General features: G+C 48.7%; 1 protein-coding gene across 1 annotated transcript in view; it reads right to left on the reverse strand.

The window, feature by feature from the left end:
• TMEM132D (transmembrane protein 132D) overlaps window positions 1–13,050 on the reverse strand; it is an 880,461-nt gene extending 867,411 nt beyond the window's left edge. The window contains exon 1 of the mRNA XM_035258183.3: window positions 12,140–13,050. Within this exon, the coding sequence (XP_035114074.2) occupies window positions 12,140–12,218 (79 nt within the window). The 5' untranslated portion in view covers window positions 12,219–13,050. The remainder of the gene's footprint in view (window positions 1–12,139) is intronic.
• Window positions 13,051–13,359: the final 309 nt, after the last annotated feature.

A 13,359-nucleotide genomic window follows, 5' to 3' on the forward strand; every position in this document is an offset into this window, starting at 1 on the left:
AGCCTGGCCTAAGGACTCCTTTTTGTTGACGTGGGCTAGTTATTTCAAATTTCTGTGCCTCAATTTTTGCCTCTGTGAAATGGAGATGCTGCTACTCAAAGGATGGTGGTGAGGATTTCGTGAGTGAATGAACGTACATTTAGAAGCCTGCCTTGCATCCAATGAGCATTCGATAAATGATAATAACAATCACGATTATGCTTTCCTCTGAGTGAGCCACTCTCCCACCCTCCCCACCCCACACACGCTGTGCAGCTTCCATTCATTCACGGGACCTTCCCCTGGCCCTATCAGCTCTTGTAATCTGAAGCCACAGAGACAGGCATATACTTCTTTAAAAAGACAGACATCTCTGTAGTTAAAAGAAGACATCCCTTTTCCTATTCAAATGCATGGAGTTTCGTCAATACTTCTTGCTATGATAAGGGGTAGAGGTTTCTCATTTTCTGAATGAGACAAAATTTTCAATTTCTCCCCTTTAGCACAAGAAGTAGACCAATGTAGCACAGTTCTCTGGATTTGATATCATTCATCCATTGCCAATGCAATATGGTAACAATACCTTCCTTGTCCCATAAATTATAATTGTGTAAACTGAGCCAGCTGACATAGTGGCCCTATTTTCTGTTCAGCTTTCACTCACACATCTGGAAACCACACCTGGACCACACCCTGGGTCCAGCCCTCCTGCTATTGGGCACTTGACCCTTGCTCCAGACGTTCCCACCCCTCGGTAGATAGATGGAAGGGAAGCATGATTTCCAGGCCCTTCAGAGCTAATCCCGAGGCTTGCCCACAGCAATAGGGAGGAAGCCTTCTCCAATCCCCATCAATGTCAGGTAGGCCAGGCAGGCCATCATTTGTCCATCGTGAAGTCCAGGACTGTATGAGTCTGTTCTCATGCTGCCCGTAGAGACATACCCAAGACTGGGTAATTTATAAAGGGAAAGAGGTTTAATGGACTCACAGTTCCACTTGACTAGGAAGCCTCACGGTCATGGCAGAAGGCAAAAAAGAAGCAAAGGCACATCTTACACGGTGGCAGGCAAGAGAGCTTGTGCAGGGGAACTCCCACTTATAACAAAACCATCAGGTCTCATGAGACTTATTCACTCCATGAGAACTGTATGGGGGAAACCACGCCCATGATTCAATTATTTCCACCTGGTGCAACCCTTGACATGTGGGGGTTATTACAATTCAAGGTGAAATTTGGGTGGGACATGGGCAAACCATATCAAGGCCTATCCGTGAGTACAGCAGAAACAGACCAGGGCTGAAAGGTGGAGAGAAATGAAGCAGGTTCTGGTGGGATCAATAAAGCCCCTGGGTCAGCCTCACCTAGAATCAGCACCACCCTGGACCCCTAAGTCTCTTAAGATAACCTTAAGTTTCACGTAACGTAGAGTCCTGATGGCACAGAGTCAAGATAAAGCACAAGGATATTCCACACCCATAGTGATAAAACTACAATTATTCATGGCTGCTCCTGGCTTTTCAGACTTCAGCCTCCATAAGATACGGTGTCAAGATACCTTACAGAGCTCAGGCCTTCCTTGCTGCTGCAGTTTCTCGTTTTTCTTCTCTGGCAGCTTCATGAGTGGCAGCCTTTATTAAGCTTATTTTCATACAAAACTTGGGATCTTTTTACACACGTTCCTCTTAAACTCCTCCCTCTTGCACCTCCCAAGGCAGCCTGTGTGACCTACGTTCAGCATGCTGCATATTCCCTTCGTCTCACATGTTAGATTGTCCTCATCTCAGGGGAGCTTTTGGTCACAATTCTGCCACTCCTTGTATATGGCTGCTCTTCTGAGGTTTGCATGAGGGACCCCATCTGTTTGCACAGCCAGCCTCTGATACAAATGTCCACCTGGGAAGGGCTGGGGAAGGAGTCCTGGGATCTCCTTGGAATGTGCTCGAGGTTGACACCAGGCCATCTGCTACCATCTAAGCTGCTGTGAATCCACCAAAGCACCAACCAGGTACACCGTGCAGACAACAAGGTGAGCGCTAATCCCAGGAAGCACTGAATGCAGACCTCTTTACTTGCTTGTAACATTGCTAAATCTCTATCTTCATTCCACATTCCATCCAGCAGCAAAACAAAGCTCTGTAGATACTGCCCCCTTGCCACCTCACCCAGTGATTTCAGGGATCACTTCTAAGTCTTGAGAGCTTCAGAGTGACCACACAACCATCAGGGCTTTGTGATGATACAAATGGCATGGGGTCTCCTGTGGTCAGTCCACACAGAGTATGGGCTGTGCCTCCCTGGTCTTGACCACAAAGCCTCCTTGGGCCGGCTGAGCTTCCTCAGCCACGTCTGCACAGCCCTGGCTGCCAGGAAAAGATTCTGCTGCTTGAGCCATGCTCAGGCGTGCCGCCTGGTCACCTCATACAAACATTCCTTCTGCTTCCTCTCCGGGCGATTTGGGATAGAGTGTCTTCATTTGGGGATCTACAAATATATACATGAAGTTGATCTAGCATCTTTTAAATTTATCACTGGAGTGACGTGACACAGAGCAGCTCGAAGGGCAGCCAGCATCTAAGCAGCCCTCTGAATTCTCCTGCTCTTTCCCCCAGTAAAAAAAAAAAAAAAGTTTACTTAGTGAAGGAAGAAGAGAGGCTGAGAAACCATATGCCTGGGAAGAGAGGTTCTTCCAAATATTTGCTCTGTTGCTGGATACCAGCTTTTGAAATCAAAAGTCAGGAATTCGTCCTTTCTGTTTTTATTCCACTGGAGACAGGGCCTCACTCTGTCACTCAGGCTAGAGTGTATTATGTGATCACTGCAACCTCCACCATCCAGGCTCAAGAAATCCTCCCACCTTAGCCTCCAGAGTAGCCAGGACCATAGGCACACACCACCATACCTGGCTCATTTTTTTTTTTTTTTGGTAGAGATGGAGTCTTGCTTTGTTGCCCAAGCTGGTCTTGAACTCCTGGACTCCTCAAGCGATCCTCCCACCTGGGCCTCCCAAAGAGCTGGGATTACAGATATGAGCCACTGTGCTAGGCCTTGACTTTTCTGTCTCGTGCCCTCTGCTGTACCAAGAGGCAGTGGCTACCAGGTGTTTATCTGCACAGGAGAGGAGAGGCCAGGGCAGTAGGGAACGTGAGCAGCTGTGCAATGTCGACGTCTGTTTTGATATCAAAATACTTTAATGCCACAATATCCTGAGAGATGCCAAATGCTCTTCGGAGTCTTGGCAAGCTATCCTCCCATCTACCAATACAGCTTTCCCGACCAAAACAAACAAACAACAACAATGAAATCTGACAGACATCTCCCCAGTGAATCCGTGGAGGGAGATTCCCACAGACATAAACATTTAATGTCACTGTCCCGAAGAGAGGAACTTAATGTCACTGAAAGTTAAACGCTTTTTTGGAACCTCTTGTCTTTTTAAATGTACATCTGAATCTCCCCTTATTTATACACTTTACTTACCTCCTGAGGGAGGAGAAGTGGCTATTTGGATTCTCTTTCAAATGCACGTTGTTTTAAATCTATAACTGTTGACTGATCTGTTCGAAAAGTTTGTTGCTTTTCAGATGCATGCACGGGTTTGTTTACTTTTAAGTTCAAGAGTCTTCCTTCTCTTTCAGTTCTTAATTTCTGGAGGGGGTGCACCTGCAGTGACTCCCGAAACCACTGTTTAAGGACAGAGGTAAGGGAAGCACCTGGCCTCTGACTGCTGTATGCACCCCTTAATTCTTCCTACAGCAGATTTTCTTTTTTAATAAATGACAACGTCATCTAAAAAGTTCTGAGTCTTTGGCCCCACATCACAACAAATCCATGGTGGTTTCCTCTTCCTTCTGTGAGAGGCCCACCGTATCATTTCCACAATGCATTCAAGCTTGCTGTCCGGCATCAAGTATCAAAATCAACAATGCATATGTTCACAGCATCAGGCATCCTCCTTCTGCAAACTGAAGAGTCTGTCTCCATTCCATGTGCTTCTTCCTCATTCTTTACAATGTCCCAGAGACCACCAATGTGTCACCTACTCTCTCAGTCCTGGAAGACCAGAGGCCATGCCTTAGTCTTCCCTGCCCAGGACCCTACACGTTAGTGACATGGATGGATGAACGGATTATGAAGATGGTCCACTGGGCATGTCTACAACTTCTTTAAGAAGTTTGAACCAGGAATATGAGGGAGAAGGAAAACAAAGCAAAAAAGAAGCTTGACCTAGGAGATAACGACACCATTCCACACCATCAGAGTCTCTTCGATCTCTTAGGAGATAACCACACCATTCCACACCATCAGAGACACTCTTCAACCTCTTAGGAGACAACCACACCATTCCACACCATCAGAGAGTCTCTGCAACCTCCTAGGAGATAACCACACCATTCCATACCATCAGAGAGTCTCTTCAGCCTCCTAGGAGATAACCACACCATTCCATACCATCAGAGAGCCTCTTCAACCTCGTAGGGGATAACCACACCATTCCACACCATCAGAGAGTCTCTGCAACCTCCTAGGAGATAACCACACCATTCCACACCATCAGAGAGTCTCTGCAACCTCCTAGGAGATAACCACACCATTCCATACCATCAGAGAGTCTCTTCAGCCTCCTAGGAGATAACCACACCATTCCATACCATCAGAGAGTCTCTTCAACCTCCTAGGGGATAACCACACCATTCCATACCATCAGAGAGTCTCTTCAACCTCCTAGGAGATAACCACACCATTCCATACCATCAGAGAGTCTCTTCAACCTCCTAGGGGATAACCACACCATTCCATACCATCAGAGAGTCTCTTCAGCCTCCTAGGAGATAACCACACCATTCCATACCATCAGAGAGTCTCTTCAACCTCCTAGGGGATAACCACACCATTCCATACCATCAGAGAGTCTCTTCAACCTCCTAGGAGATAACCACACCATTCCATACCATCAGAGAGTCTCTTCAACCTCCTAGGGGATAACCACACCATTCCATACCATCAGAGAGTCTCTTCAGCCTCCTAGGAGATAACCACACCATTCCATACCATCAGAGAGTCTCTTCAACCTCCTAGGGGATAACCACACCATTCCATACCATCAGAGAGTCTCTTCAACCTCCTAGGGGATAACCACACCATTCCATACCATCAGAGAGTCTCTTCAGCCTCCTAGGAGATAACCACACCATTCCACATCATCAGAGAGTCTCTTCAGCATCCTAGGGGATAACCACACCATTCCACACCATCAGAGAGTCTCTTCAACCTCCTAGGAGATAACCACACCATTCCACACCATCAGAGAGCCTCTTCAACCTCCTAGGAGATAACCACACCATTCCACACCATCAGAGAGCCTCTTCAACCTCCTAGGAGATAACCACACATTCCACACCATCAGAGAGTCTCTTCAACCTCCCTAGGAGATAACCACACATTCCACACCATCAGAGAGTCTCTGCAACCTCCCTGGTGGTCTTGGAAGTAAATCTCTATTTTAATCCCTTTCAGGTGTTATTTCTGAGTACTGCTGGAAAAATTAATGCTATGAAAACTAAATAACATGATGTTCATTTATTCATTGGCTCAACAAATATCAAGAGTCAACAGTATACCAGGCTCTGAGCTAAGAACTAAAATGGCCTCAAGACCTCTCTGCACTCAATCCCTAGCCAGCCTGGCACCACGTATCAATCTTGCCTGATAAACAGCTTGGTTTTTAGTTATTCCATATAATTATGGGAAGTCAGCAGAACGGCCAGGGGCGTGGGCTGTGGCATCAGAATTAAGACTCTGCCTGCCTTTTATGTTGCTGTGACTTGGAGAAGTTACTTCATGTCTGTGAACTTTAACATCTGGTCTAGTACATATCTAACCCAGTGAGTTTATCAGCAAATTCACAAACATCATCTTCAGAAGTCACTCCACACAGTGCCAGCCATACCACAATTACTCCAAAAATTAGCTGGTATTATTGACCAAAGTACTTCCTGCAGCACTCTGAATTGCTGGAAAAGACGGCATCAAACCACTGCACTGTCAGGTAAACGTTCTCTAGCAGTATTTCACATTATTGTAAGCGCAGTTAAAAACTGTACTGGCTGGGCGTGGTGGCTCACGCCTGTAATCCCAGCACTTTGGGAGGCCAAGGTGGGTGGATCACGAGGTCAAGAGATTGAGACCATCCTGGTCAAGATGGTGAAACCTCGTCTCTACTAAAGATACAAAAAATTAGCTGGGCACGGTGGCACGTGCCTGTAATCCCAGCTACTCAGGAGGCTGAGGCAGGAGAATTGCCTGAGCCCAGGAGGCGGAGATTGTGGTGAGCCGAGATCGCGCCATTGCACTCTAGCCTGGGTAACAAGAGCGAAACTCCGTCTCAAAAAAAAAAAAAAAAAAAAAAAATGTACTGAGGCCCTGCAATGTCCAAAGCACTAAGCTAAAAATACTGGAGAGAAATCAGAGATAGAAAAATACTGTTTTTTCTTTTTGCCCCTAGAGGAAATTAGAATTTAGGAGAGGAGACAGAAAATAGTTTTAAAATGTCAACCTTGTGAAAGGCAGAAGTGCACTCCCCCGAAAGATATTCACATCCGAATCCCTGAAATCTGTGAATGCTGGTTACCTTATTTGGAAACTTTAAAAGGGGACGTGACTAAACCAAGATGAGAGATTATGTGGATTACCTGGGTGGTCCTGAAATGCACTGGCAAGTATCCTCCTAAGGCAGAGGCACTGGGAGGTTTTCTACAGACACACAGAAGAGAAGGTGGCCTGAGGAGAGGCAGGAAGAGACCTGAAGCCACTGCTTTGACGGAGGAGTGAGGCAGGCACAAGTCAAGGACCACAGCCGCTGCCGGAAGCTGGAAGAGGCCAGGAAGGGTTCCCCCAGCGCCTCATGCAGATGCCTAGATGTCAGCCCAGGGAGGCTGACTTTGGACTTCCGGCTTCCAGAACTGCAGGGAATGCACTTCTGTTAAGTCACATGTTTGTGACAACTTGTTACAGCAGCCACAGGGAATATATACATACTTTGTGTCGAAGTTAAAATCCATCCTGTCATCCCTCTACCTTTAAAGAATGACAAACCCCTCAGCATGGCCTATGAAACCATGACTATGGGATCTGTCATCCACCTGGAGAATTTGGGGAATGAAAGAGGGTGCTGACCTCTGCCCAACCTCAGCTCTACCCAGTGCATTCTCTCCTCTCCCTCCAGACAGTCCCAAAATCCACAGAGCTCTCTCCCCAGCCTTCCTGGCCACACTGGCCACGTGAGTCCCAGTGTCCGTTCTTCCAGGCTCTTTGCACACTTCCACCCAGCCCACCCAGTAACGCCAACCCACCCTTCAGACAGGGGAAGTCTTCCCAGCTACTTTCAGTCAACTGCCAAAGTATTTGCATCTAGAGACACTTGCTCCATCCTCCAAAGCACACGCCACAATGCTAAATTTACATTTTTTTCTTTGTAATTCAAATGTTTCTCAATCTCTCCTACACACGGCAAGTTCTCTGGGAATGGTAACCACACAACCTGGGTTTTTCCTCACTACTGTACTCCCTGTGCCCAGCATGGTATCGCTGGTGCTCAGAAGGCAGTTACTGTTATGAAATAGTCAAGGGGAGGCAACGAAGAAACAGAGGACTGAGGAATATGCAGCTGCTCAGGTCGGAGCTTACAACTTACAGCAATGGAGCAAGGTGTGAGGCACTTTGACATCTAAGCTCTGTGTTCACTGAAGGCGCCTGGCCTTTGATATTTGTTGAATGAATACACGGATGGAATGATGAATGGATGGATGAAATTATAGATGAATAGATGGAAGGATGGATGAGGGATCAATTAATAGATGGAGAAACAGATGGATAGAAGGATGGATGGATAGATGGATGGATGGATGGATGGATGGACTGGTAGGTGGATGGGTGGATGATGGATGGGTGGATGACGGATGGATGGATTGATGATGGATGGATGGATGGACTGGAAGGATCGATAGGTGGGTGGATGGATGGACAGATGGATGCATGGATGGATGGATGGATGGATGGATGAATGAATGGACAGACTCATAGATGGATGGGTGGATGCTGGATGGATGGATTGGCAGATGGATGGTGGATGATGGATGGATGGATGATGGATGAGTGGATGGATGGGTGGATGATGGATGGATGGATGGATGAATGGACAGACTGGTAGATGGATAGGCAGATGATGGATGGATGGATGGATGGATGAATGAATGGACAGACTCATAGATGGATGGGTGGATGCTGGATGGATGGATTGGCAGATGGATGGTGGATGATGGATGGATGGATGATGGATGAGTGGATGGATGGGTGGATGATGGATGGATGGATGGATGAATGGACAGACTGGTAGACGGATAGGCAGATGATGGATGGATGGATGGACTGGTAGATGAAATGAGGGGTAAATGCATAGGTGGACAGATAGACAATTCCCGGATTAACAGAAACATTGATAGATAAATTCAAAGTACTGGATAGCATAGCTTTTATAATAAAATATTTTTTGAAATTTTTGTTGTTTATTCATTTTTTCTTGGCTGTTAGAACTAAGTTAAACAGATCCTCAAACTTGGAATTCTACCTTTCTATGCATGAATTTTTAATAAAATCATATTTTAATGCTTTAATTCAGACAAAACAAAACTTGGTGGACTCTTCATTCTTCGGACTTTTAATTTGACAGAATTTGAATAGAAGCAAAAACTCATTCTTTCTCTCCTCTCCCTCCCCACTAACTGGTTCCCTCCTGATATTCTTTCTTATCCCAAAAAGTCTTGACCCCTAAAGAAGTTGTCACTGCACTTTGAAGCTCTTTTTGCAGAACTGGTTTGCAGTTTCCTCAAATAAGGGGTGGTGTCCTCCCACCCAGAAGCTTCACTCTGACCCAGTTAACATGCCAGTGTCATCGAATTGTGTCAAATGGAATTTCATGATGCAGGTATGATTTATAAGCTCAGGGACAGTTCAGTTCATTTCCCAATGTATTCATATCACCTCTCCTCTAAGATTCTCTGATCACCTGAAAGTTCTCACCCAGCTGGAAATCAAGTATGGATTATATTTAACAGGACTTTAATTGGAAGTAAACAGACACACACAGACACAGACACACAGACACACAATGCAAAGTGCCTAATTTGTCTGGGGCTGATTGAAAAAGAATATGATCAAATATTAGACATCTGTTTCAGCATACTGTTAGAGATCAGAAGCTCTGCATATGGAAGCATCTTCAGGAAGGCACTGTAAGAAACCCACTGCCCAGGCCATTGGCTGCACTCAGCTGGAAGCAGGTACAGCATGTGCCCAACACCACCTTAGATGCGGGGACCAGGACAATGCCACAGTCTGCTCACAGTGTCACAGGTCTCTCAGCATCTGCTTCTTTCTTACCAGCATGTGCAAGGGACCATAACTGGGAAGGATGCAAGCAGCTGAGGACTGTAACCAGCAACCTAGATGCAGCAGCCCTCAACTTTGTATTTAAAAATCACCTTGCCCTCTGCCCATCTCCTCACTAATTTTTCTTCGCAGCCCACCCTCCATACACCTGCTCCTCCCACAAAGTTCACAGTAATGCATCAAAACTCATCTGCAGGCTGGCACCATTGCCAACTACATCAAGCTACCAGCAAAGCTGGACCTTAAACATTAAAGACCATTCTCCAGGAAAGTTAGGGGCCACAGCACAAGGCCGCTGGGGAACTCTGTGTCATACCATACTTCCTAGGTCCCAGGGGCATAGAAGTACAAGCAATAACATTTTATTTTTGTTTTTTAAATTTATCCGTAAGAGGATGGGTTTGTTCTATGACTAATCATTTTCTGCTCATAAAATGTAAACATGTGGGTTCAAGAATATGAACCTGGTATTCAAATGTGCATTTTGTTTTGTTCAAAAATTCCTATTTGAAAGACAATACAGTAAAAATGATAATATATGGAAACAGATACTTAATACTTGATAATATTCTTTTTCAATCAGTCCAGACAAATGAGGGACTTGGTGTGTGTGTGTGTGTGTGTGTGTGTGTGTATGTGTTTACTTCCCATTAAAATCCTTTTAAATATAGTCTATACTTGATTTCAAGCTGGGTAAGAACTTTCAAGTGATCAGAGACTATTAGAGGGAGGTGACATGAATATATTCGGAAAAGAACGGCCCCGTCCCTGAATTTATAAATCATGTCTGCATCACAAAATTCCATTTTATACAATTTGATAATAGGGGTGTTAATTTTTTCTCATTTTTTGACATATTGTGACTAATCCCTGAATCATCTACCACGTGCTCAGTACTCTGCTAATCGCTGTAAGAAGTCTCCACACCAATCCGATTCACTTTTGAACTCTCTGGCTGAGTTCTTCAAGTTCGACACACAAACTATATCACGTGCTAGGCTCATCGTATCATTTCACGTGCTAATTTTTGGCCACCTAGTCAAGAGGCTTCCACATCACAGAGTACCTCATTTAAGGACATTTTCAGTGTTCCCAGTTGGAAAAATTCACAAGTGTCAGGAGAAATACAATTCTCTCCAACACGACTCAGTCTAATAAACAAACAGTAACAGACCTATGTACAGAAGTGAGAAAACACAATAGTTGGGTCATATTTCCAAAGCTATTCTGTACCTTTCTTAATAAAACCTTATTTTATTAGGTTATTGCCGCATAAATACGAAGAAGTCTATCCCTATAGTAACACCAAGTGACAACCAACAGCAATGAAACGCCTGGCTGGTGTTACCGGGGATTTTGGCTTTTTTAACCTCACGTCTGCCTGAGTCACATTCACTGAATTCAGCAACCTTTTCTTTGGTTGTCTGTGCACATTATAAATCCAGAAAGCTCTGATCCCGGGGATTGTTCTTACTCATAATTAGGAGACATGAGCCCATTTCAACCACACTTCAAAGAGAGTGAAGGAGGGGGAAGGTAAACTCCTCTTTCTAAATCGAAGCAGCGTAGACACACGGCCAGTGAACTGTCTTCGTCTATTATCAGATCCAAAGCAACATAACCTCAGTGATTCTGGAAGAACTCAAAGAACACACAATTCATGTCATTAAAAGACTCTGTGCATGATACTTGGCTTTGAAGTTTCTGAGAGAGATCTCATCTCAAAAATCTTTGCAGAAAAAAATATGGGTACAGGGCTCTTGCAGCACATATTAGAGACTGCGGAGATGCTTCACTTTCCTCCCAGCCTGTCCCTCTGCAGGAAAGGGGCACCGGGAGGGGGAACCACACACAAACAGCCCGGATCAATCACGAGAAAGAATCTCCTGCACAAAGCACACAAATTCTCTTCAAGGAAGAATGACTGTCCAGAGCTTCCAAACTTGCTCTTTCCATGGCAGACAGGGATGCTGGCAGAAGGGAAGAGGAAGCTTTGCGGAGTTCCTGCCTTTACACATGGCTTCAAGTCAGGGACCCAGGGACAACTCGGGTCACAAGTTGTAGCTGAAACTCCACGTGCCCCAGCAGCGGGGCCGCTGCTCCCAGCACCCTACGGAAGGGTGAGCGCCAGACCCTGGGCCAAAACCTTCACAGCAGCTGACCTGGAGAAACCCAGGCCCCTTCTTCAGCGCTACCCCCCAGGCTATATTTTTGGCAGCCTGTAATACACTAAATAGTATTCCCATACAACAGGAGCGCTCCAAAATTATCTCCAAGTAGGTCAGTGCCAGCAGGGAAAGTCAATCTCAAATTCCAGAAATCTTCCTGGTGACCCCGATCCCTTCCCCTGACAGCAGGCTCAGCCCTCCAGAGGCCACCTTTCTTTCCCCTCAAGGGTCCCCAGGTCCCTTCCCTGTGCAGAAAAGGTTTTCAGGAAACAACCTTCCCTTCCTTTCGGCTTCTGGGCAGTCGCCCCTACTAACTGCCTCCCAAGGGCTCCAGGACATGCACCTTCCGCCAAGGGGCGGCGGAGGAGCTTGGCTGCTGCACGCGCACAGGTTCACACGCGCGCGCACACACACACACACACACGCGCGCACGCGCGCGCGCACACACACGCCCTCGCTCCCGGCCGCCCCCATCCTCCACACACTCCCACACACTCACTCCAGGCGAAGTTAGTCCCCCCGGCCCCGGTGGCCGCGGCGTCCTCACCTTTGGAGAACAGTGCGGCCAGGCTGATGAGCACAGGCGACCAGTGGTGCCACAGCGTCCCCATCTCAGACGGGCACATCCTGAGACCCGGAGCGCAGATCCTCCGCTGCCCAGCACCGTCCAGGCGAAGAAGAGACCGTCTCAGTCCCTAGAGGCTGGGAGCGGGGCCGACGGCCAGGGAGCGCCCGGCTAGAGGCGAGAGCATCCCGGGCGCCCTGCGCCCTCCTCCCGCCAGTCCATGGCCGGGCCGAGAGGCGACGACCGCGCGCGGGCTCCTGAGTTGCTCTCCGGAGTCCACCACGCGCGCAGGCAAACCCCACCTCCCTCCTTCGCCCCCAGCAGGATATTTTTTTAATCCACGAGGGGTAATTCCTTTCCTGTTTACCCGAGCGAAGAGTGGCCCGGGAGGCCCAGGCAGGGGCGCTTCCAGCGCAGGGCTCTGGCGGCTCCGGGGTTGGCTAGCGGGCGGCGCCGGGGTGGCGGGGCTGCGGCGCCCGGGGCGCGGGCAGAGGCGGCGCGGAACCCCCCGGGCGGGTGTCCGGGCGCGCGGGGCGGCCCGGGGCGCCCTGGCCCGCAGCCCCCATCCCGGGCCGACCGCCGCGCCTCGGTGCTCGGACGCGCGCGCGCTCCGGCACCCAAAGTTTGGCGGGTGCGGCTGCTCCCGGCCGCCGCCTCGGCCCGCCCGGCCCCGGGCCCGGCTGGGGCTCGCGGGGCTCTACGCGCGCCGAGCGCACAGCCGGCTCCGGAGACGCGGGGCTCCCCCCTGCGCCCGGGGGAGGCGGGCCAGAGGTGCGCGGAGGAGGGCCCGCCGGCGAGGGGACGCGGCCGAGAGCCGCCGCTGCCGCCTGCCAGCCTGCGCGGGGGCTCCGCGCCGCAGGGACCGCATCCAGAACGCAGGCGTTCGCTACCCTGCCCGGAGCGGGCTCGGGCCTTCGCCTTAAAGATTTGTCTGTTTTTAAAAAGCCCCACCCTTTCGGAGTGACAGCTGTGAGCCCCAATCCGCAGAGTACATCCCACCTCCCTGGCCGCCCCACGCCCAGCCTCCCCCCACCCTCCCTGCGAGTGCGGACGCGCGGTGGCGGCGGGCGAGAGCTCCCAGCGCGGGGGCGCCCTGGGGACGGAGCCACCCACTCTCCCAACAGGTGTCCAGGCCACCGGCCTCCCCTCCTCAGCAAAGCCTCAGGGCCAGGGGCGGTCCTCCAGCCCGGGGGCACCTGAGG

Source organism: Callithrix jacchus, chromosome 9, assembly GCF_049354715.1.
Source record: "Callithrix jacchus isolate 240 chromosome 9, calJac240_pri, whole genome shotgun sequence".
Taxonomy (NCBI): domain Eukaryota; kingdom Metazoa; phylum Chordata; class Mammalia; order Primates; family Cebidae; genus Callithrix; species Callithrix jacchus.